The following is a 26745-nucleotide window of genomic DNA, read 5'->3' as shown; positions in this document are numbered from 1 at the left end:
GGGGTAGGAATGACTCCATTAGCTCAGGGCCAGCTCCTGTGGAGTGATAAGCCTCAGGCCACCACAGATAACTCATCTGGCTTGGTAATGTACACACACACAGACCACAGAGAATACGAATGGATACCCCCCTGGCCTCACAAACACACGCACAAGGAAACACACACACATAGCTTAGGCCAGTTCCATTCTCTCCAGCCAAGTGACCATGGTCAGCCAACCTCCTAGCCTGTCACCCCAACTGCATTCTGAACTTATCTTAAGTCATCAGGCCCAGGACAGACCGATCTCCATCCCTTTATCCCTCCTTCCCTTCACCCCATATCCACTCCTCCATCCTTTCCACCAATACATCCCATCCATCTCTGCATCCTACCACCCCACCATCCATTCACCCCATCCGTTCCTCTAATTCCCTCTCTCTGCCTCTACTCTCTGGCCCAGTGGCCAGTGTTATTACCATATGGAAACCTCCTTCCTCTATCTCTAACTAGCCCCTGACCGTATCTCTATCTAGACCCTGACCTGATCACTATATAGACCCTGACCTTATCTCTATCTAGACCCTGACCTTATCTCTAACTAGACCCTGACCTTATCTCTATCTAGGCCCTGACCTTATCTCTAACTAGACCCTAACCGTATCTCTAACTAGGCCCTGACCTTATCTCTGTCTAGACCCTGACCTTATCTCTATCTAAACCCTCACCTTATCTCTAACTAGACCCTGACCTTATCTCCAACTAGACCCTGACCTTATCTCTAACTTGACCCTGACCTTATCTCTAACTAGACCCTGACCTTATCTCTATCTAGACCCTGACCTTATCTCCAACTAGACCCTGACCTTATCTCTAACTAGACCCTGACCTTATCTCCAACTAGACCCTGACCTTATCTCTAACTTGACCCTGACCTTATCTCTAACTAGACCCTGACCTTATCTCTATCTAGACCCTGACCTTATCTCCAACTAGACCCTGACCTTATCTCTATCTAGACCCTGACCTTATCTCTAACTAGACCCTGACCTTATCTCTAACTAGACCCTGACCTTATCTCTAACTAGACCCTCTATCTGACCTTATCTCCATACCACCTCTGGAACCCACAAAACTGACTGGGACTGTTACTGTAGACAACACTGACCTTTACCCTCAGTCTAAGGATGTGGAACATTACAGTAGGAAGGCTGCATCTATGGAACAGAGGAGGAGGAAGACCAGTGTCCGAGCAGTGTAGTGTACAATGTTTGGGCCACCTGATATGGTTCACTTGTCTGATCTCAGAGAGGCCTCACTTACCTATTAACCTGACCCTGTTAGCAGTCAGGACCATACATAATCTAGACAAACTGAGACAACAAATCCCAGAGATTAACCTTACACCCCTGGCTTGTGGACCACCAGGGAATGGGGCTGATGTCATGAGCCGTAGCCCAGTGCGTGTGCCCTTGGCTGGGTTGCCCATGCAGCCAGAGTCCCTGCAGGGAAATGGAGCCTCCACACCTGGGTGCCTCTATAAGAGCCTGTCACCACTCTATTAATCAGACTGTAACCTGGACACCAGGCCTGGGCTGAACAGTAACAGGACCCAGCGCTATGTGACACCTCATTACACTAAAGGTTTTATTCTCTCTCATCCCGGGAGTGACCACCCTCACCTCCCTAATATCACACTAGATATTATATTATATTATTCCCACCACATGCCTACCCCATGTCTACACTCGCTAATCCCCCATGGCACCTTCCTACCCCGTGCCCCCTCCCTACCCTCCCAGAGGGCTCTGGCCCTAACAAGCCAGTCTAATAGGGCGGTGTAGTATTTTAGTGGGCCATCGGCCCCAGCAGCTGCCCCAATGCCCTCCTTGCGCCCACCCCTGATCCCCTTCCCCTTTCCGAGCCTGTGAAAGATGGGTCTGATCTATTATTACCCCCCCCCATCCAAAGGCCAGCCCCCCCAGTAATGAACACAGATGATGCCACAGTAGAGGAATGGAATGCATAGAGGGAGAGCAGAGTGAAAATATATAGGACCAGATGCCTAGCACACACTGCCCTGAGTTCAGTCAGACCCTCCTCTCGTGCCTCATCTCATTCCCCCCACTGAGGGAAAATGGAGCAGACAGTAATGGCCGGTGTAATTCCAGGGTCCAAGCTGGACCTTCATATTTACAAGTGAATGCTTACATGGCCACAGAACAGTGCTGATGAGTGTTGAGGGTTTAGAGTTGCAGTGACTCCCTATGGGCTCAGATGAAAAGGCAGGGAATTATTACTGTAAATGTTCATGTTAAAACTCATAGCATATACAATAATTACACAATAACAAATGTGATTGTAATACAAACTGATTCCGCTCATCTTTTCTTTCCCAAACACATGAAAAGCTATAGTTTGGAGCATTTGTGGTTCCTAAAGACGTTACAAATGTATTGGAAACAAGTTATCAAGTCATGTTACATGCCATGGAAAATTTTCATTTTGTGAATTACCAGTAGGGAGAGGTAATAAGCAACATTTGTGGCTCTATGCGAAAAACAAGGACACATTTGGAGTGTAGTTAGTCTTCACTCCCCTGGGCAGTTGTTTCATCCTAGTGATTCAGGGCTCTGAACTACAGAGATGTCTTATTATACTCTCCACATTCCTCAACCTTTATAAACTCACTAAGTAAATCATCTGCTGTTCCATAAAAGCACAATTAGAGAGAAGAGCTGTTTGCTCATACGATAATTTACTGCTTACATGCTCCCTGCGCTGCCTCAAACTTCCAGCTCTGTGTGCCATGGGAATGTGTGTGTGTGTGTGTGTGTGTGTGTGTGTGTGTGTGTGTGTGTGTGTGTGTGTGTCCGTGCGTATGTGTGTAGAGAGAGAGACTGTTGGCCTTTCATAGCACCTGAGTCTCTGTGTACAGGACAAACAGTACAGTGAGCAGTGCACTGGTGTGAACGGACAATGGCAGCTGTATCTCTGCCTCAAACAGTGTGAAACTGTGCCCCCATCCCTCATCCCACAGCTGGGCCACGCAGAGCCACACAGCCCCTGTCACCGCCTGCAGTCCTGGAGGAAACAAATGATGACAAAACCCATCCACTGTCAGGGTCATTCAAGAGCACTGTCCTCAGTGAGACAGATGAGAGAGAGCGAGGGAGAGCAAGAGAGAGCGAGACAGAGAGCCATTGCTTTGCCAATACAGCCCTTGAATTTAATTAAAAGAGAGAGATGAGAGAGAGAGAGAGAGAGAGAGAGAGAGAGAGAGAGAGAGAGAAAGAGAGAGAGGCTATAATATGATGTGATGTGTGTGACCAGGTGTGTTGCTAGGTGTTTGATGTCCATTCTATTTGAAGTATCACACTGGACTACATGTATGAGCTGTGTCATGGTGGGAATGCTGCCTGCCTGAATGTCAGGTGTATCTCTGTTATCTTACTCTCTTCTACATTCCATCACTGAAGTGTGCCTTTGCTGTGTTCAAAGCCATGTCTATGTCTGTTATCCCAGGTGTGTTACATGTCTTGTCCATATCAATGGAGACCACTCTGTTGGAGAGAGGTGAGGGTGACATGTGCAGGGGGGAGGGGACTGGGGTAGTGTGGGAGGGGGTGGGCATGGGAAGAAAAGGGGTTCCTTTGGTATGAGAGGACAGCGGGTTGAGGGTTAGGGTTGTGATTGAGGCTATGGTTAGGGTTGAATCCAGGATGTGGACATGAAGCTAGGGTTAGGGTTTTGGTTGAGGGTTAAGGTTGCACGGGGAGTTGGACAAGAAGCTACGGTTACGGTTAGAGTTGTGGTTGAGGCTAGGGTTGAACTGGGATGTGGACTTGAATCTAGTGTTAGGGGTTCGGGGACAGGGCTGGTCAGACAGAGAGGGTGTGGTAGAGAGCAGAAAGAGGTAGGTGTGATGCAGATTAAAGGCACCTGAAGGGCAGGGTGTGGGCGGAACATTCCTGCTATAACTACAAACGATACACCAGGGTGATTTCCATCCTTGGGGGGATCCCTGGAGCTCCCTGGGATGGACAGGGAATACTGGCATCACCATAGTATCCACACAGTTTTAAAAAGAGAAAACAGAACATCCTGCTTCATTTCACTCTATTGTGAAGGGTGGCAATATACAGTATTTGACCATGACTGTATACTATTGCTGATATGACATATATTCCTCCAGCTATCTCAGCACAGTAACTCTAGTGTAGCTGCAGCGCTGCCTATCCAATGGCTAACAGTTAACCATAATCAGATCCAATCACATGCATGCACTTTATCAACAGATTGATTAAAACATTGACTAAGACAGCCCAGATAGAACATACAGTATGTAAGGGATAACCAATGAGGGGCTATACGTTCTATGGAAAATAGTGAATGACATGGAAGGTGTGCTCCACAACGTGTTAGCGGAGTGGAACTGACCTTCCACAGAGTTGCATGCTTTTCCAGAGAACGCATAGCCCCTCTTTGATTATCTCTTTTATACCATGACTATAATTTAACACATTTGCTGCTAAAAATGTGTTCATTTGCAGGTAGAAATGTGTTCAATCTCCACTGCAGTAGGTAGCACGTTTACTAGATAGCTACAGTAGTTGCCTTGGTAACCAAACAAACAGACTTTCTAGTTTATCTAACTAAACTTTTGTGGAACATTTGATCCAAAGATTAAGGTAGAGACCATTTAATTGTATAATAGAAAAATGTTCAATCAAGCAGCTGCATGGGAGATCTATCTCGGATTCCACAGGGAACAACTCAAAGAATAAATGGCTACATGTCTCTTAATAGGAGGTCATAATACAATCATACTGTTTACGCAACAGATCTTTTCTAAGAGCAACTGTTCCAGAACACAATGGCCTTGTGTTAGGGTGTCGACATAACGGGAGTCTACGCAAGGCATAACATCACAGTTCAAAACAGAAAATGTTCCTTGAGAAGTTACAACAGCTCACCCCAAATTCTGCTACAACTAAACCATCAGTTCTAGCTTGCTATTGGGAAAATCAAAATTAACAATGCCAATAATGTTTTCAATGCGACTTTTGCTTTCAAACATAGAACATGTAAGAATGAACTAAAGCCATTTAATTCTACCGTGCAAATATACCGTGCCTTATAGGGAAATAATGCACGCTCTAAAATATCCTTCAAGCCAATCAGAAACGAGTGGTATAAATGATTATATAGGATAACAGATATTGCATTGGCAAATATGTGTGTGTGTGTGTGTGTGTGTGTGTGTGTGTGTGTGTGTGTGTGTGTGTGTGTGTGTGTGTGTGTGTGTGTGTGTGTGTGTGTGTTTCTCTGGTTTATCCCCATTTTTCAACAGGGGCAAACACACCCAGCAGCAACCTTAATGCTTTACCCACAACCAATCACCAGCTGGGATATTTACCACGGCAACAGGGGTGCTGCTGTAGGGCACACATAACAGAGAGAAGAGTGTGTGTGTGTGTGACACGCAGGTTGGCAGTCTAAAGTGATGTGAACGTGTATAAACTGATATGAGACTCACCCGTATGGATTGTTGCTGGGTCTCTTGCTGCCGGTCTTGGAACGGCTGGACTTCAGCTCTCCACTCATGCTAATGTCTGTAAAGAATAACACAACCATAGTCAGGTGTGAAAAGGTATGGCACAGTATGGCATAACTTGCTCCAGCACTACGAATACCAGGCTGTTTCTGCTTTAAGCAACCATATCTTTTCTGTTTTTACTCTAGCAATTGACTTGGTTGTTGTCTTCATGTGGCGTGAAAACGACAGTGGTTGGCAGAAACCCATGCCGTCTATCTACACACGGACACTAACTGTGTCTCTGTTGGCACCAACTTAGCATCAGAAACAAACATGTCTGTACATCAAGAGACTCTTGTCACAGCACATTAGCTCACTGGCGTTGAGACACATGGCACTGGTCATTCCGACTTGCACATATATTTGCGCACGCACGCACGCACACACGCACGCACGCACGCACGCACGCACGCACGCACGCACACACACACACACACACACACACACACAAACAAACAAATACACACTCACACACACACACAAACAAATACACACTCACACAAACACACCATCCCCGTGGCTCAATTATACAGGAGCCATCTTGATTATTGCACATGCCAGAGCAGCTCTCCCTCTATGGCGTGTGAGAGGGGATGGTGGTTCAGAGAAGAGGGAAGAGAAGAGAGGCCATTCTAATATGGACAGATGGGAGAGGGGACTAAAGCGTGACTGAGTCGGCTGCAGAGAGAGATGTGATGGGGGAGTGTGCATCTTTGTGTGTGTGGTGGGCTTGTATTATTATCATTGTGGGTACTGGAAAACCCCAAAAGTACCCACAAGGATGGTAAAACAAGGAAAATTCCCAGGTCCCCATGAGGACAAAGGCTATTTTAGATTTAGGGTTACAATTAGGGTTAGAATCATGGTTAGGGGTTAGGTTTATGGTTAGTAGTTAGGGTTAGGTTTGGGGTAAGGTTTAGCGTTAGGATTTTAAATTAAAATACATTTTAGGTCCCCACAAGGATAGTGAAACATATGGTGTGTGTGTGTGTGTGTGTGTGTGTGTGTGTGTGTGTGTGTGTGTGTGTGTGTGTGTGTGTGTGTGTGTGTGTATTTGTGTAGGTTTGCCCTCCCCTTTTTATATCCTGACCAAGCCTATTTGCCTGTCCTCCAGGGTCTGGGTGTGACCTAGGTCTCCTCCACCTTCATGGCCCGGATCGGGCTCTCCCTGGTGGGGTTGGCAGGGTGGGTCAGGCTGGCAAAGTGGCAGTACTCTGGAGCTCAGGCCCAGGGCCGGCCTCGCCTCCCACAGTGACAGCATGTCTGATAAACGGAGCTGTGTTGCCTAATTGCCCTCCGTCTGTCACAGGGAAATGTATGGGCTCTCAGTCTGCAGAGTTTTGACAACGCACCCCGCTGTCCGCTGCCTCCTGTCCACATCCAGTGGCACACATGGGTCAACAACCACCCACAGACAGATACAGTATGCACAAACAAGTAAAGTATACACACTGTTGGTAGGAATATGCCTTGGTGAACGACATTTCTAACTATTTCATGTCTTCTGAAGAGACATTTAGAAGAGCATTTGAAACCACCCCCCAAGCCCACAGCTATACCCTATCAAAACGAAGTCAGAATAAGCCATTAGTAGCATTGAGATGCATCACTATAACGTTAACCCCACAGGCTTCAGTAGTGACTACAACAAGGCTGTGGGAATAGTGTACCTCATGTTTTGTTTACTGAGCTAATCGATTACATGATAAAGCCTTTACAGACAGACAGACAGACAGACAGACAGACAGACAGACAGACAGACAGACAGACAGACAGACAGACAGACAGACAGACAGACAGACAGACAGACAGACAGACAGAGTCCACGCATCCTGCTCTACAGGGGACCAGCCTCAGGAGAGAGGGATGGCAATTCGATTTCCCTACTGCCTTCTCCATTGGAACACAAAGCAGGATGCCTCTCAACGCTAAAAAATACAACTACAAAGCTTTCAATGTCTGCAGGGGACAGAACATAATTAGCGTCACAATAATTTTGACTTTGCTGTTGATGTGTTCTTTTGTTTGGTTGTTTGAGATACTTTTCGACTCGTAAGCAACCTGACCAGTGGTGAGTGGGTGGTTTGAAGTACAGTAGACCAACATGGAGCCTAGAGGAAACCTATCACTCTCATGAACCTGGTTGTATAAGTTCAAATAACCAGCAGTATGTTGCTACATTTTCATTCAATTTCACATCTTGCAACTCTGTGTCTCATCTCGCCATAACTCTACACTACAGAAAACTCCTGTATAGTTTTTGATCATTTCAATCTTCTCATTTTGAGTGGGCAAGACTGCTCCCATATAGTTAAACCTAGAATAGTCAAAATGGGGAAGAAGAGAAGAAGATCTTCATGTCTCTGAGATGGGTGAATGAGACAGGCTCTGAGATGGGTGAATGAGACAGGCTCTGAACTGGGGGGATGAGACAGGCTCTGAGCTGGGTGAATGAGACAGGCTCTGAGATGGGTGAATGAGACAGGCTCTGAGCTGGGTGAATGAGACAGGCTCTGAGCTGGGTGAATGAGACAGGCTCTGAGCTGGGTGAATGAGACAGGCTCTGAGATGGGTGGATGAGACAGGCTCTGAGATGGGTGGATGAGACAGGCTCTGAGATGGGTGGATGAGACAGGCTCTGAGATGGGTGAATGAGACAGGCTCTGAGATGGGTGAATGAGACAGGCTCTGAGCTGGGGGGATGAGACAGGCTCTGAGCTGGGGGGATGAGACAGGCTCTGAACTGGGTGAATGAGACAGGCTCTGAGATGGGTGAATGAGACAGGCTCTGAGCTGGGTGAATGAGACAGGCTCTGAGATGGGTGAATGAGACAGGCTCTGAGATGGGTGAATGAGACAGGCTCTGAGATGGGTGAATGAGACAGGCTCTGAACTGGGTGAATGAGACAGGCTCTGAGATGGGTGAATGAGACAGGCTCTGAGATGGGTGAATGAGACAGGCTCTGAGATGGGTGAATGAGACAGGCTCTGAGATGGGTGAATGAGACAGGCTCTGAGATGGGTGAATGAGACAGGCTCTGAGATGGGTGAATGAGACAGGCTCTGAGCTGGGTGAATGAGACAGGCTCTGAGATGGGTGAATGAGACAGGCTCTGAGATGGGTGAATGAGACAGGCTCTGAGATGGGTGAATGAGACAGGCTCTGAGATGGGTGAATGAGACAGGCTCTGAACTGGGGGGATGAGACAGGCTCTGAGATGGGTGAATGAGACAGGCTCTGAACTGGGTGAATGAGACAGGCTCTGAGCTGGGTGAATGAGACAGGCTCTGAACTGGGGGGATGAGACAGGCTCTGAGATGGGTGAATGAGACAGGCTCTGAACTGGGGGGATGAGACAGGCTCTGAGCTGGGTGAATGAGACAGGCTCTGAACTGGGGGGATGAGACAGGCTCTGAGATGGGTGAATGAGAGGCTCTGAACTGGGGGGATGAGACAGGCTCTGAGCTGGGGGGATGAGACAGGCTCTGAGCTTGGGGAATGAGACAGGCTCTGAACTGGGGGGATGAGACAGGCTCTGAGATGGGTGAATGAGACAGGCTCTGAACTGGGGGGATGAGACAGGCTCTGAGCTGGGTGAATGAGACAGGCTCTGAACTGGGGGGATGAGACAGGCTCTGAGCTGGGTGAATGAGACAGGCTCTGAGATGGGTGAATGAGACAGGCTCTGAGCTGGGTGAATGAGACAGGCTCTGAGATGGGTGAATGAGACAGGCTCTGAACTGGGTGAATGAGACAGGCTCTGAGATGGGTGAATGAGACAGGCTCTGAGCTGGGTGAATGAGACAGGCTCTGAGATGGGTGAATGAGACAGGCTCTGAGCTGGGTGAACGAGACAGGCTCTGAGATGGGTGAATGAGACAGGCTCTGAGATGGGTGAATGAGACAGGCTCTGAGATGGGTGAATGAGACAGGCTCTGAACTGGGTGAATGAGACAGGCTCTGAGATGGGTGAATGAGACAGGCTCTGAGATGGGTGAATGAGACAGGCTCTGAGATGGGTGAATGAGACAGGCTCTGAGATGGGTGAATGAGACAGGCTCTGAACTGGGTGAATGAGACAGGCTCTGAGATGGGTGAATGAGACAGGCTCTGAACTGGGTGAATGAGACAGGCTCTGAGATGGGTGAATGAGACAGGCTCTGAGATGGGTGAATGAGACAGGCTCTGAGCTGGGTGAATGAGACAGGCTCTGAGATGGGTGAATGAGACAGGCTCTGAGATGGGTGAATGAGACAGGCTCTGAGATGGGTGAATGAGACAGGCTCTGAGATGGGTGAATGAGACAGGCTCTGAACTGGGGGGATGAGACAGGCTCTGAGATGGGTGAATGAGACAGGCTCTGAACTGGGTGAATGAGACAGGCTCTGAGCTGGGTGAATGAGACAGGCTCTGAACTGGGGGGGATGAGACAGGCTCTGAGATGGGTGAATGAGACAGGCTCTGAACTGGGGGGATGAGACAGGCTCTGAGCTGGGTGAATGAGACAGGCTCTGAACTGGGGGGATGAGACAGGCTCTGAGATGGGTGAATGAGACAGGCTCTGAACTGGGGGATGAGACAGGCTCTGAGCTGGGGGATGAGACAGGCTCTGAGCTTGGGGAATGAGACAGGCTCTGAACTGGGGGGATGAGACAGGCTCTGAGATGGGTGAATGAGACAGGCTCTGAACTGGGGGGATGAGACAGGCTCTGAGCTGGGTGAATGAGACAGGCTCTGAACTGGGGGGATGAGACAGGCTCTGAGCTGGGTGAATGAGACAGGCTCTGAGATGGGTGAATGAGACAGGCTCTGAGCTGGGGGGATGAGACAGGCTCTGAACTGGGGGGATGAGACAGGCTCTGAGCTGGGGGGATGAGACAGGCTCTGAGCTTGGGGAATGAGACAGGCTCTGAGCTGGGAGAATGAGACAGGCTCTGAGCTGGGGGGATGAGACAGGCTCTGAGCTGGGGGGATGAGACAGGCTCTGAGCTGGGGGATGAGACAGGCTCTGAGCTGGGGGATGAGACAGGCTCTGAGCTTGGGGAATGAGACAGGCTCTGAGCTGGGAGAATGAGACAGGCTCTGAGCTGGGGGGATGAGACAGGCTCTGAGCTGGGGGGATGAGACAGGCTCTGAGCTGGGGGGATGAGACAGGCTCTGAGCTGGGGGGATGAGACAGGCTCTGAGCTTGGGGAATGAGACAGGCTCTGAGCTGGGAGAATGAGACAGGCTCTGAACTGGGTGAATACACGCATAACTGTAAGTCGCTTTGGATAAAAGTGTCTGCTAAAATGGCATATATTATTATATTCCCAGCTCCTGAACCATTAACAGATTACCAAACCATATTCCCAGCCCCTGAGCAATCTACAGACAACCAAACCATCTTATCCACTCCTCAGCCATCTCAAAAATACCAAAAAGGCTGTGCTTACACAGGCAGCCCAGTTCTGATATTTTTTGGGGTTGGTCTTTTGACCAATCACATCACATCTTCTCATATCAGATCTTTTTCAGAGCTGATCTGATTAGTCCAGAGAGCAATTAGGGGGAGGGGGGGGGGATCTGAATTGAGATACCTGTGTAAATGCAGCAAAAGTCTTCCCCACTCCTGAGCCATATACAGCAGACCACACTGCATGCGCCTCCCTCCGAGCCAGACCAACTGTCACTCATCAGGAGCTGCCAATCAGTGGGAGCACTATCTGGGCGCGTTCTGCTGCCAAGTCGGTAAATTGCATCAACAAATGATGAATTCCTGCCAGTTCACGCTGGGTTAAACAAAAGTGTTACAGTTGTCCACAAAAAAAGGACACTGCCGACTGAAGTGGAAAAGGCTTCAAATTCAAATTGAACAAATAAATGTTTGAGGGAGTGTTGTGCTAGTAATCGGCATCTACACGGGAGGTGTGAATTGCAGACAATTACCACGTGCCATGTGCTCAGATAGAAGCCGTAGCTATTAGCCCAAACAAACAAAACCATGTTTTAAAGTGGCACTCCAGTCAGCTTTTCACCTCATTTATCACCTGATTTACAAACAGTAGCGGTGCCTGGGTAAAATAACTAGGGAAGCCACGCCCCCCATAACCTGTTAATTCATATGCCTTGCGACTGTGATATATAGGCCTAAAGGCCGAGACAATAAGAAGACACAGAGGCAGAATAAATTCAACCACACATTTGTTTTTTTTTCACAAAACCGGAGAGCAACCTCTGTCCAGTGAAGTCCACAAAGCATATTGCATGTACAGTAACAGACAGTTACATGATCTACAGCATGGTCAAGCAAGTTAATGTTTCCCACATTTTCGGACCACTAAATAACTATTGATTTAGAACCACAGAGAGTTACTGCAAGCCGCAAGGAAAACAGAAGCTGCCTCCCCTATTCCTGCACCATTTCAACTTCAACATTTCAACATCATCAAATCACCTCTGCTTAGCCTAATACAGTGACGACAAAAAGATACCAAAAATAATTTTGTCCAATCAACATAAGCTAAATATGATGTGGCTGTCCATGGTTCTGATTTCTGTGCTTGTGTGTTTGTGTGCATGAGCATCCGTGCAAGTAGAGAAACATGTTGACTCACCCTACTTGTAGAGAAATGCCATCCTCCTCTCTTTCATGTTGAAGAAACGGTCTATGACTGTCATGCAGTACAGTCGTGGCCAAAGGTTTTGAGAATGACACAAATATTAATTTTCACATAATTTGCTGCTTCAGTGTCTTCAGATATTTTTGTCAGATGTTACTATGGAATACTGAAGTATAATTACAAGCATTTCATAAGTGTCAAAGGCTTTTATTGACAATTACATGAAGTTGATGCAAAGAGTCAATATTTGCAGTGTTGACCCTTCTTTTTCAAGACCTCTTGCAATCCGCCCTGGCATCCTGTCAATTAATTTCTGGGCCACATCCTGACTGATGGCAGCCCATTCTTGCATAATCAATGCTTGGAGTTTGTCAGAATTTGTGGGTTTGTGCTTGTCCACCCGCCTCTTGAGGATTGACGACATGTTCTCAATGGGATTAAGGTCTGGGGAGTTCTGGCCATGGACCCAAAATATTGATGTTTTGTACCCCGAGCCACTTAGTTATCACTTTTGCCTTATGGCAAGGTGCTACATCATGCTGGAAAAGGCATTGTTCGTCACCAAACTGTTCCTAGATGGTTGGGAGAAGTTGCTCTCGGAGGATGTGTTGGTACCATTCTTTATTCATGGCTGTGTTCTTAGGCAAAATTGTGAGTGAGTCCACTCCCTTGGCTGAGAAGCAACCCCACACATGAATGGTCTCAGGATGCTTTACTGTTGGCATGACACAGGACTGATGGTAGCGCTCACCTTGTCTTCTCCGGACAAGCTTTTTTTCCGGATGCCCCAAACAATTGGAAAGGGGATTCATCAGAGAAAATGACTTTGCCCCAGTCCTCAGCAGTCCAATCCCTGTACCTTTTTCAGAATATCAGTCTGTCCCTGATGTTTTTCCTTGAGAGAAGTGGCTTCTTTGCTGCCCTTCTTGACACCAGGCCATCCTCCAAAAGTCTTTGCCTCACTGTGCGTGCAGATACACTCACACCTGCCTGCTGCCATTAAGCTCTGTACTGGTGGTGCCCCGATCCCGCAGCTGAATCAACTTTAGGAGATGGTCCTGGCGCTTGCTGGACTTTCTTGGGCGCCCTGAAGCCTTCTCACAACAATTGAACCGCTCTCCTTGAAGTTCTTGATGATCCGATAAATGGTTGATTTATGTGCAATCTTACTGGCAGCAATATCCTTGCCTGTGAATCCCTTTTTGTGCAAAGCAGTGATGACGGCACGTGTTTCCTTGCAGGCAACCTTGGTTGACAGAGGAAGAACAATGATTCCAAGCACCACCCTCCTTTTGAAGCTTCCAGTCTGTTATTCGAACTCAATCAGCATGACAGAGTGATCTCCAGCCTTGTCCTCGTCAACACTCACACCTGTGTTAACAAGAGAATCACTGACATGATGTCAGCTGGTCCTTTTGTGGCAGGGCTGAAATGCAGTTGAAATGTTTTTTTGAGATTCAGTTAATTTGCATGACAAAGAGGGACTTTGCAATTAATTGCAATTCATCCGATCACTCTTCATAACATTCTGGAGTATATGCAAATTGCCATCATACAAACTGAGGCAGCAGACTTTGTGAAAATTAATATTTGTGTCATTCTCAAAACTTTTGGCCGCGACTGTACATGCTTTTATTTTTTGTTGTCCTAGGCTACCTGGCTAAAATGCTTGCTCACTAGCCTAACTTCCTTTCATGGGCAACTTTAGCTAGTTAACATTAACCTTCTACAACTAGCTACATGTTGAACTTCCATTCTCTCAGGCCAGGGGCACAACAATGTATGAATTAATGGTTGGATCAGAATCACCATTATAATCATTGGCCAGTATGGAGAATGAATGAAAACCACACGTCCGTATCCCTATCTCCATCCAAGGCTAATTTAGGAAAGAGACACATTTAGCTAGCTGGATAGCTAGCCACTGGAAGATAAAAAACACAACAATTTTCTGTCAATTACTTTCAATGGGATTTGATAGGAGGGAAGCCAAATCCACACTTTTTTTGGTGTGCCAGAACCATTCACAGTTGAGCTCGCTCAGTATAGCTCAATGCGGTTTGGCAAATTTTGTATACTATTTTTGTCAAGAGGGGGCCAGACGCTCGCTGGCTTCCCTTGCCTTCAATGCTGCGGAAGGCAACAATGTCATACTTGTTTGGACCAGACAGCATCAGATAGATGGCCTACACATATAGAGACATAGGCGCGCTTTCTCCTGTGATATACATTCAGCCTTATGAAACACAGAGAAACACAGAGAGATGAAAGTTCTATCTTTTTTTCTTGATACATTTTTTGGGGGGGAAGCCTGGCTTCCCTTGGCATACATTAATACGCACCACTGTTTATAAAACAAAAGGCACATCTCAATAGGTGGTCCAGGTAAGTCATGACATTGCAGTGGTGGGGTGGGGCATTCCTCTTTTGTTCTCTACTGCTCCTCAAGCAAGGGGTAGGCCGATGACATCACGGGTTCCCATCAGAACAACTCATTGAAGTTTACAGTTGTGTCTAAAAAGCACAATTTTACTCAAAAAATAATGTTTTACCCTTTAGTGTCTGCACTTTACAGTATTTATACTAGGGATATCACTTTAACAGTAAACCTTCCTACATTTCTGGAGGATATCTTTAAAATGTATGTGCATCCAGGTGTACTTATGTGGGTGAGTCAACTTATTTGAATGACATTATTTCCCTTTCCTGCAGTCAAATGACCAAATCGTCCTCTAGCGACTTCATGGGTGGAATATTATTAATATTTTTCATAAATCCATAATTAATAAACATGATAAAAAAAGAATGCCAAAAATCTGGTGTTTCTATATCAAAAAGTGTTGTTATATTTCAGTCTTCTGTGATGCATATAAAAGTCTAATATTGGGATGCATCTCAAAATGTAATACACTTCAACTGTATATCAGACATGGTGCAGGTGTGTTATTTTGTTTAAGACCAGAACCATCTGTGTGAGGTGTAGACTTTTGTTTCAAAGTAGATTTGCCAAGAAACACTGTGAGCCTGATTTAGCCCACTGCAGTTGAACAAAGTGTGCTCCATTTGAAGTAGAAATCATTGTTTTACATAAAACTTTATTACATAAAACACAATATTGAATCATTTTAAAACTACAGGAAATAGATTGACTGCTATGTTAAACAACTGCAGTCATGGCCGCTTTGGTTGTCAACAGCCTCGTGGCTGTTGTAATATTTTGACTGTAGAAAAACCATGTCTCTTAAAATACGTCCTCCAGTGATTTATTTTACTTTTCCTGTTGAAGATAAAAGTTGCCCCTGATCGCCTTCTCACTTAAGTCTCTGCATTTAGCTATTCAGATATTCTGTATCTTTATTGATTTTGTAAGAACATACATTGCAATGTTTTCAGCTGATGGCAACCTACAATGGTGTTATGAAAAGTGTGCTTGTCAAACATGATGTGAGTATTTTGCCTTAACCAATGCAACGATGAGAACATGTACTATATAGAAATGGCTTGTAACACAGTCAAATGCAATATGACAATACAACTCAATTGGTTTCAAGGAACAACAACAATGACAGGGAGAGATGAAAGGAAACAAAAGCAATACAATGCAATTAGCTTTCCCACTGTGATCTCAATCCAAACACATTCCAGGATGCCTCTCAACACTAACAACATCTAAAACACTACCACAAAGCTTTTAATGTCTGCTGGGGATAGAACAGGACTAGTGTGACAAGAGTGACCATTTTTGACACTTGTGTGTTCTGTTGTTGTTGTCTAAATGGCAGGCTTCCAGAGGGGGCATTAGCACTATTGGGGTGGAAGAGCATTTTGTGTTGAGGGGTCTGTGAACAGAGGACCCACCTGCACAGAGGACATACACAGATTGAGAGTCTATTAAGGAAAAACCAGGGAGGATGCTAACAGACTCAAAGTGGTCACATACACATGCAGTACATGGATGACGCTATAGGACCGTCACCACAGTGTAGCCAGTGCACATATTAGTTGGCCAGGCACCCAGAGTCAGGATGTGGGATGGACACACAAACACGTGTAGGGTTGCAAAATTACAGTAACTTTCCCAAAATTCTGTGGTTTTGCAGAAATTCCAATTGAAAGATTCCTGAAATCAGGAGAGAATAAGCAGAAATTCCGGAAACCTCCAACCATGATTTTCTTTTTTAAACGGTGAATTTTTGCAAAGTTCCTAGGATTTTTCAAACCTACACAGATGGTACTTTATAACATGAACACAGGTCTACAGTAAAAAAACAAACAGTCATCGACAAGATGTTCTATGCATATTTTTCTATTTAATTCCTTATGGAATTTCTGATTAGAGTACAACAGCAGGGGTAGGAATGAACTATTGTAAGAAACACTAACTCCACTTTTTCAACCCCACTATTGAGGTAACATGGAAAACACACAAATTCCAATTCAGTTCCTAATCTGACAAAATGAACAATGCATTGACCTCGATTCTGATGATCCCTTGTTCATGAGTTCATCTCCACAATCTCTGTGTTGAAGTCTGTGAACATGATGACAAAGAGGCCAGAAAGGGTGGAGGACTCGGTATAGAATCCCATCAACCACGAAACCAGTAAACTGAAACAGAGATGCGTCATCAAACAAGTGGCTGCAGCCAGTGACTGTCTGTCAGTGTGACCAAAACCAAGGTCACATGAAATGAGTTGTAATCATAACCACAGGATTATAAATCCATAATCCCTACTGCCGTGTTCTGACTGACTGTTGGCTCCTGCCTCTCCTACTGACCTCTACTCTGCCTCACCACCAGCTATGGTAAATGCTCATATCTAAAGCCAGCTTAATCACATTACCTGGAAGAGAGGAGGCTATGCATAAGCAAAAACATCCTACTTGGAATTAGGCTTTGTTTTTTATTAGTATTTTACTCAGGCAAATACTGTGACCTCTTAAACCCGGAGTCAAGCCCCCGATGTGGAAAATATGATGTAACGAGAGCAATGAGCTGTGGAGTGGAGTGGAGTGACATTTTGGCAGTTTTGTGCGCTCCAGGAACAGATGAATTGTGGGGGATCCTGCACAGCGTGGAGCCCTGTGTGTTTTTGGCAAGTGGCATCGCCTATCACACACACGAGGCTGGCATTCTGCAGTGGCAGAGTGGGTAGTTTGTCAAACGAGACTGTTAAAGCACAGCCCACCTGCCTGTTCACATCATGCTGACACACAATGCAAAGTCACTACCATCGTGCTGTTCTCAGATCTGACTTCCTGGATCATTCCCATCTGCTTTCTCTGACAGGAGTCCTGTTCCATTTGATCTCAGATCAGAGTCTGCTGACAGGTTTCTTACTGACGATATCACAAGCTGAGCAACCACCAACATCACTGTCATAAAAATAGGCCTAACAAAGCAGCATGACGGGGAGTGGGCGTGAGAGGGAGAGAGAGGACGGAGGAAAAGACAGGGGAGAGACAGTTGAAAGAGAGAGAAAGGGGAGTAGAGGGAGAGAGAGAGAGAGAGAGAGAGAGAGAGAGAGAGAGTATAGGTTAGAAAGACAGTAGAGAAGGTACATCACAGCAATCCTGACAGTTAAAAGAGAGAGAAAGGGAGAGAGAGAGAGAGAGAGAGATAGTATAGGTTAGAAAGGTATATCACAGCGATCCTGACAGTTGCATTATTGCCCTTACAAAACATCACATTAAAAAATCACATTAAAAAAACACATGATTTTCAGACACGTGTGAACAAATCACATGAATTGTTTATTATTTTGACATTTTCATGGTTTTCGGACATGAGTAACACATTGACGGCCACATTTTCAGGTTAGCCTACTGTAACTATAAATGTCTTCTTATGTCATCAACGAAAGTGTGCATGTTCAAGATAGCATGCAAAGTTTGCAGGTCTGTTGAGATCTTCACAATATCTAAAATAATCTGTGCAGTGTTGAACAGCATTGATCACTTGTGCCAAGCCTATGTACTTTGAATGTAAAATCTCAACTACAATCCAGGTCATTTGGTTGTGCTGTTAGTTGAAGCACAGTGATGACACATTAAGTTGTATAAATACAAAACACCTGACATTATATTCCCATTTGAACTGTGTTGTGCTTTTAAATGGTTGAAAGCGCAGTGATAACACATTTAGATGATAACTAAACCAGGAATATGACATTCTTTTTACATTGGAATTTTGTTGAGCCTTTATATGGTTGAAAGCATAGTAATAACACATGTAATTCAACAAACTTCAGCCTGTTTTTTTTAGTGGGTAAATAAAGGTTGAAATTTCATTGATCAACGTCTCAACCAAATATGACGTTGTGTGCCCAGTGGAGACGTACCACAGCCTCTATTCTATTGTCTCCTCTTTTAATCATTTATGTTCATTGAGATTCAATAAATAACACTTCCATTTTTCCATAGAATAGCCCCAGCTATTTCCCTAGCGTTGAACGTAGTCAATCAGACAGTCAATCAGTCAATCAATCAGTCAGTCAGTTAGTCAACCAGTCAACCAGTCAACCAGTCAGTCAATTAGTCAGTCAGTCAATCAGTCAGTTAGTCTGACAGTCAGCTCACAAAGAGACAGGGAGCCATGGGCACACACACACACATTGGCTCAGGGGCATGGCAGCGCAGCATACACAAAGAGCAGAACCACTGGAGCGGCTGAGTTTCTGATACAAGCTGCCTGGCCGTACCTCTCTCACCGCATTCTTGGACATACTTCATTCAACGTTTCATATGACTTTTTCTAGTAATATACATGTATACTGTATGCTGTAAGGACACCGCACACTCTGCCCTCTGAGAGCTTCAGAGAGATATTAGCCGTGTAGGTCTCTCCCTGGTGTGAAGGGTGGACCAGTCTCAGTGGTCTGTCTGGTGAGCCTGCTTGTGCTGCTGTGTTTATTTATTCATACCACCTCTTCTCTAATGGATCTACTCTAACAACTCTCACTACATACACACTTACAAAAAAGCTTAGGGGAGGGTTTAGCCGGGGTAGGCCGTCATTGTAAAATAAGAATTTGTTCTGTTTGCAATGTTTCTACCGGTTGGAATTAGGGTGACCAAATCTTAAAAACCCAAATGCGGGACAAGGGAAAGATTTTGCGTGACATTATCAGAACAGTGGGCAGGTTAATGGATCACATTGAAATGGCGACATGGTTCTGCTGTATGAAGGTCACTTCCTATTAAAGGGGCAATCCACAGTTGCTACATACATTTTTGGACTTATAAATGAATGATATGTACCATTGATTCTTGAAGAATATAGGAGTATACAGAGCCTTCAGAAAGTATTCACATTCCTTGACTTTTTCCACATCTTGTTGTGTTGCAGCCTGCATTTAAAATGGATTCAATTGAGATTATTTTTGTCACTGGCCTTCACACAATACCCCATAATGTCAGTGGAATTATGTTTTAAAATGTGCTTTAATTTATAGCTGAAATGTCTTTTGTCAATAAGTTTTCAACCCCGTTGTTATAGCCAGTTGTGGAAAAATACTTAAGTAAAGGTAAAGATACCTTAATCGAAAGCTAAAGTTATCCAGTAAAATACTACTTGAGTAAAAGTCTAAAAGTATTTGGTTTTAAATATACCTAAGTATCAAAAGTAAATGTAATTACTCAAATTTAATTAAGTATCACATTTCAAATTCCTTATATTAAGCAAAACAGATGGCATGATTTTGAAAATTCATTTGTATTTACGGATAGCCAGGGGCACACTCTAACACTCAGACATCATTTACAAACATAGTACTTTTTTATTTAGTGAGTCCGTCAGATCAGAGGCAGTAGAGATGGCCAGGGATATTCTCTTGATAAGTGTGTGAATTGGACCATCCTGTCCTGCTTAGCATTCAAATATGAACTAGTACTTTTGGGTGTCAGGGAGAATGTATGGAGTAAAAGTACATTATTTTCTTTAGGAATGTAGTAAAATAAAAGTTCTAAAAAATATTAATAATAAAGAAAAGTACAGACAGATACCACCCAACAGATGCTTAATTAGTACTTTAAAGTAATTTTACTTAAGTACTTTACACCACTGGTTATGGCAAGCCTAAATAAAGTTCAGGAGTAAAAATGTGCACATAATAAGTTGCATGGACTCCCGCTTTGTGCAATAATAGTGTTTAACATGACCTTTGAATGACTACCGCATCTCTGTACCGCACACATACAATTATCTATAAGGTCCCTCAGTCGATTAGTGCTTTTCAAACACAGAATCACCAACAAAGACCAGGGTGGTTGACCAATGCCTCATAAAGAAGGGCACCTATTGGTAAATGGGTAAAACATTTTAAAGAAGACATTGAACATCCCTTTGAACATGGTGAAGTTATAAATTACACTTTAGATGGTGTGTCAATACACCCAGTCACTACAAAGATACATGCGTCCTTCCTAACTCAGTTGCCGGAGAGGAAGGAAACTGCTCAGGGATTTCACTATTAGGTCAATGGTGACTTTAAAACAGTTACAGAGTTGAATGGCTGTGATAGTAGAAAACTGAGGATGGATCAACAACATTGTAGTAACTCCACAATACTAACCTAAATGAAAGAATGAAGCCTGTACAGAATGAAAATATTCCAAAACATACATTCTGTTAGCAATAAGGCACTAAAGTAAAACTTCAAAAACTGTGGCAATGAAATTAACTTCATGTCCTGAATACAAAGGGTTATGTTTTGGGCAAATGCAACACGACACATGACTGAGTACAACTCTTCATATTTTCAAGCATGGTGGTGGTTGCATCCTGTTATGGGTATGCTTGTCATCAGCAATGATTAGGGAGTTTTGTGGGGGGATGAAAAGAAATGGAATAGAGTTAAGCACAAGCAGAATCGTAGATGAAAAACTGGCTCAGTCTGCTTTCCAACGGACACTGAGAGACAAATTCACCTTTCAGCAGAAAAATAACCTTAAACACAAGGTCAAATATACGCAGGAGTTGCTTACCAAGACGGCATTGAATGTTCCTGAGTGGCGTAGTTACAGTCTTGACTTAAATCGGTTTGAAATATCTGACAAGACTTGGCTGTCTAGCAAAGATCAACACCCAACTTGACAGATCTTGAAGAACTTAAAAAAGACGAATGTGCAAAAATGGTACAATCCAGGTGTGCAAAGCTCTTAGAGACTTACCCAGAAAATTTCACAGCTGTAATCACTGCCGAATTTGATTTTGACATGGGATCGTCTCAGTGTGAATAATTATGGGGTGTGAATACTTATGTAAGTTAGATATTTCTATATTTCATTTTCAATACATTTGCAAATATTTCTAAAAACATGTTTTCACTTTGTCATTATGGGCATAGGTTATTATATGACAGATCTTTTTTAAAATATTGGATCAATTTTGAATTCAGGCTGTTACACAACAAAATGTGGAATAAGTCAAGGGGTTTGAATACTTTTTGAAGGCACTGTAAATACATTCTTAGTTCAGCTATCGTACCCCATTTGAACCCAAAATATAAGCTTGATATACTCCAACGTTTGTAAACAAAGTAAATGTAAACAACCACTGTATAGCCTAAAAATGATATATGTTGATATCATGGATGGTCAGTCCTTGCGCCCAACAGTGTATTCTATGGATTTGAGAGTGGTTGCATTTCTCCAGCCCCATCCCTCAGCTTTCACTGAAATTGTGCGGGGGAGATCACTTTGTTAAGGTTTCAATTAAGGACTGCCACTTTAAACACCTTTAATAGACTAATGGTGTTATTATATGGTATAATACTATAGTGAGTGAGTTACGCTTGTGCCATTAATATCAAGCAAAACTTCTGAAGTCGACAACAACATTCTTAGTAATGCAAACACAAACAATGATATTGAGAGCAAAACAACATTTTCCAAGGAAATAATAAAAAATGAATTGTAAATGGATACAAAAAAAAAACATTTGCAGTGAAACATTTGTTATGATAACGCAATTCAATAAAACGGCTCCCTTTTTCCTGACAATTTTCCCTATGTTTGGTCATGTTGCCCTGGCCTTCGCTTTTGCTGCCTTTTTTCAGTTGCTGCCTTTTTTCCATTTGTAAGTTTTGGCACATTCATTCCAGCAACATAGCACCCTGTATCCCACTGCTGGTTTTCTTCTGAAGCTATGCAGTTGGTCCTGGTTGGTCCCTGGATGGGAGACTGGAAGTGGTGTAAAAATGAACATGGCACACAATTGATGTTAATGTTCATTTTCATGTTCATTTTCATGTATTTTTTCCTCATGATTTTTTTTCCACAAACGTGACTTATTTTCCCACGTTTATTTTCAGCTTCATCTGGACTGACTGCTTACCTTCAGAAGCAAACCAGCAGTGAGAAGTATGGTGCTGGAATGAATATGCCAAAGCTTAAAAATGGAAGAAAACCTCATTGAACATAAATTATTATAAGAGGAGAGAATAGAATATGTGGTATCCCCACTGGGCACACCACGTCATTTCAACATCAACATTTGGGTAATATTTGGTTGAGACGTTGATCAATGAGATTTCAACCTTTATTCACCCACTCAAAAAGACAGCCAGAAGTTTGTTGAATTCCCCATGTGTTATCCCTATGCTTTCAACCATCTAAAACACAGGTAGGCAACCCTGGTCCTGGAGTTCTGCAGGCACTTCATGGTTTTGATTTAACCGACCTGGACGACAAGGTGTGTTGAATTTAGGCAATCACTGAACTGATCAATTAGCTCAGTTGGTCTGGTGTGGTGACTAGTTGGAACAGAATCCTGCAGTACCTGCGGCAATCAAGGAACAGGGTTGCCTACCCCTGATCTAAAAGCACAACCAAATTCCAAAGGAAAAACTGTTTTTTTGTTTACTTGTTATCAAAATGTGTTATCACTGCACTTTCAACCATTTCAAAGGACTACGAAGTTCAAATGGGAATACAATGGCAGATGTTTTGTATTTATACAACAACTTCATGTGTCATCATTGTGCTTCATCTAACAGCACAACCAAATGACCTGGATTGTAGTTGAGATTACATTAAAAGTACATAGGCCTAGCGCCAGTGATCAATGCTGTTCAAGACTCTGCACAGATTATCATAGAAATTGTGAAGATCTCAACAGACCTGCGACCTTTGCATGCTATCTTGAACATGCACACTTTCTATGATGACATAAGAAGACATTTATAGTTACAGTAACTTTAAAATGAGACCATGGATGTGTTATTCATTTTAAGGTTGAATAAATACTGTTACATTAGTTTGTAAGATGTCTTAACTTTAGACTATTTACTGTATTACAGAAGTCCTATTGAATTGTGTTTGGATGACAAAGCAACCAAACATCAACATTTGAATTATATCTAATGCTTGGATAGTTTATTCTGAGCCACTGGCTTAATCCTATTCTTTAACTTTTATTTTTGGTTTAGTTGGAGATGTGAATCCAACATAGGCCTGTTTGTTAACTTGTTGATATGTTAATAGGCTACTTACAGTATTTCAAAGTGTAATTGAATTGCTTTTGGTTATAAATAAACATTTGAAGGAGATTTGTATTTTGTACCACTGACTTATTCTGGCTTTAATTCCAGTTTGTCTACTAATTAATAATTATATGTTGGATTCATGTTTCCATCTCAACCAATAATCAAAGTTAAAGAATATGACTAAATTAATTTAAATTGCATTTAAAGTTTGATTGGATTTAATTGAGTCCTTTTCTTTAACTTTGGGGATTTTGGGTTGAGATGGGGATGTGAATCAAACATGTCAATTAATACATTATTAGACAAACTGGAATTAAAGCTAAGTCAGTGGCACAGATGGAACTATCCAAGCAGAAGATCTCCTTTAAATGTTGATATTTGGTTGTACTGACAACCAAACACAATTCAATATCCAGTTTGTCTACAGATGAATAATGTATATGTTGGATTCATGTCTCCATCTCAACCAAAAAGTTAAAGAATAGGACTCAAACTTTAAATGCACTTTAAATAAAGCTTGATTTGATTTAGTCCTATTCTTTGTCTTAGATTTTTGGTTCTGATGGAGACATGAATCTAACATATCAATTATGAATTTATAGACAAACAGTGAATGTATTTAGCTATTAAGAGATCTCTCCATAATCATTTTCACGTTAGCACATTGGTAGTAGTCAGTGATAAATAGAAAATATGGATTTGGTTAAAACCCTGAATGGGAGAACAAATGAATAGGTGTAGATCAACTCTCCAGTAGGAGATGCTGCCCAGCCTACAGTTTTTTTCTGATAGTGGATATAACATTGAAGATCTAATGTTGTTTCAAAGGTTCAACATATTTTGCACAAGGCTGGTCTATGTTGAAAATTGGTTACAATGATGGTATAATGGTGTGGTTGAAATATCACCCTCAAAACAAGTTTAACTTGATGTTTAAAAAAAAATCCAATGTATAAAATATATTGACAAATTACATTGCTGATTCAACCAGTTTGTGACCAGTGGGTCCTAAATTCATGTGCTTAGTATACGAAGGTATTCCGGATCTCTCTCTATCTTTCTCGCTCTCCGAGGACTCTTCCTCCCTCCCTCATCCTCTCACTCTGTCTCTCTCTATCTGTCTCGCTCTCCGAGGACTCCTCCTCCCTCCCTCATCCTCTCACTCTGTCTCTCTCTATCTTTCTCGCTCTCCGAGGACTCTTCCTCCCTCCCTCATCCTCTCACTCTGTCTCTCTCTATCTTTCTCGCTCTCTGAGGACTCTTCCTCCCTCCCTCATCCTCTCACTCTGTCTCTCTCTATCTTTCTCGCTCTCTGAGGACTCTTCCTCCCTCCCTCATCCTCTCACTCTGTCTCTCTCTATCTTTCTCGCTCTCTGAGGACTCTTCCTCCCTCCCTCATCCTCTCACTCTGTCTCTCTCTAGCTTTCTGCTTATTTTACTAAACAATTTTATTTCTCTGTTCCAAGCTCTACAACCCTTAAAGGTCCAATGCATCTGTTTTTTTTGTCTCAATATCGAATCATTTCTAGGTAACAATTAAGTACCTTACTAGCTAGACTTCCAGTTGGCGACAGATTTGAATGCAGATATAAAAAAAGTACATGTGCATTTTCCCACCAGAGGTTTCAATCAAACTGACTTTTTTGGATGATAAAATGCTGAATGTGATGACAGTCCAAATAAAGGCACTTTTGCACTTAAGGCCTAGATTCAATCAGATCAGGCGTTAACCTGCGGTAGCAGACGACCGTATAGCTATGTTTTGGCGGTGTCGGCTGTCAAATCACTCGAATAAGAAGTTGCCACAACTTTGGAAGTATGCTTGAGGTCATTGTCCATTTGGAAGACCCATTTGCGACCACTCGAATAATAAAGCATAGGATATATAGAAATAATTACTCTTAAATTGAGAAAAAAAACATTCAACTAAATAATGAGGATTTATATCATCCTAATCAAGGTGTAGATTATATCTTAAATTCCTGTGTTCCAACTTGTAAACAAGGCTGTTAATTCGACACTGTGCCGCCAATGGTAATGTCTGCTTTAGGTATAATGCCGAGAGCCACTTGTGGATTTGACAGCTGTAATGCAGTTCCACCTAAGACATCGTCAAAACAACTGCCATGTGGATGTTGGCTAAAGCTCCAGAGTGGCGCGGCGGTTTAAGGCACTGCATCCCAGTGATTGAGGCATCACTACAGACACCCTGGTTTGAATCCTGGCTGTGATTGTGAGTCTGATAGTGAGTCCGACTGCCCGTACGGGAGTTGTAGCAATGAGACAAGACAGTAACTACTAACAATTGGATACCACGAAATTGGGGAGAAAAATGGGGTAAAGAAGAAAAAAAGAAAGCCCTTTTGTAATTAAGGTAACACAGTTTTAAACTGTTGTCCTGATTAAAGAAGCAATACAACTAGGTAGGGATATCCTTGTCTCATCGCGCACTAAAGAATTAAAGAAGCAATAGACTAGAGGAGTATCTTGAGCATCAGCATGTCATGTATTGTCATGTTATGTCTTGTCCCTGTGCTTTCTCTTCTCTTCGTTTCCCCCTGCTGGTCGTATTAGGTTACTTTCTCTCTCTATCTCTCTCTCTCTTTATCGTTCCGTTCCTGCTCCCAGCTGTTCCTCATTCTCCTAACGACCTCGTTTACTCTCTCACACCTGTCCCCTCTTTTGCCCTCTGATTATGTCTCTATTTCTCTCTCTGTTTCTGCTTCTGTCCTTGTCGGATTCTTGTTTGCTTTGCCCTTGTCCCGTCCTGTCGTAATCTGCCTCTTCATCAGATGCTGCGTGTGAGCAGGTGTCTCTGTCCTCTACGGCCCGCGCCTACCCGGAGGGACCAGCAGTCTGTTGCCGCTAGCCCTGCTATTCTCCTCTACTACTAGAAGGGGGACTCTCCTGTAAAGATAGAGTATTTATGTTTTCCCTGTTTGGACATCTCCTGTAAAGATTGAGGATTTATGTTTTCCCTGTTTGGACATTAAAAGACTCTGTTTCTGTTAAATCGCTTTTGGGTCCTCACTCACCTGCATAACAGAAGAATCCGACCAAGAATGGACCCAGCGAC

General features: G+C 43.5%; 1 protein-coding gene across 1 annotated transcript in view; it reads right to left on the bottom strand.

Annotated features, from left to right (window-relative positions):
- The window catches only part of LOC115112356 (RNA-binding Raly-like protein), a 71579-nt gene that overhangs the window by 34175 nt on the left and 10659 nt on the right, over positions 1-26745 (bottom strand). The window contains exon 2 of the mRNA XM_029639368.2: positions 5521-5596. Within this exon, the coding sequence (XP_029495228.1) occupies positions 5521-5596 (76 nt within the window). The remainder of the gene's footprint in view (positions 1-5520; positions 5597-26745) is intronic.

Source organism: Oncorhynchus nerka, linkage group LG28, assembly GCF_034236695.1.
Source record: "Oncorhynchus nerka isolate Pitt River linkage group LG28, Oner_Uvic_2.0, whole genome shotgun sequence".
Lineage (NCBI taxonomy): Eukaryota > Metazoa > Chordata > Actinopteri > Salmoniformes > Salmonidae > Oncorhynchus > Oncorhynchus nerka.
The sequence above is the reverse complement of the archived record's forward strand: the minus strand, read 5'-3'. Positions and strand labels throughout refer to the sequence as shown.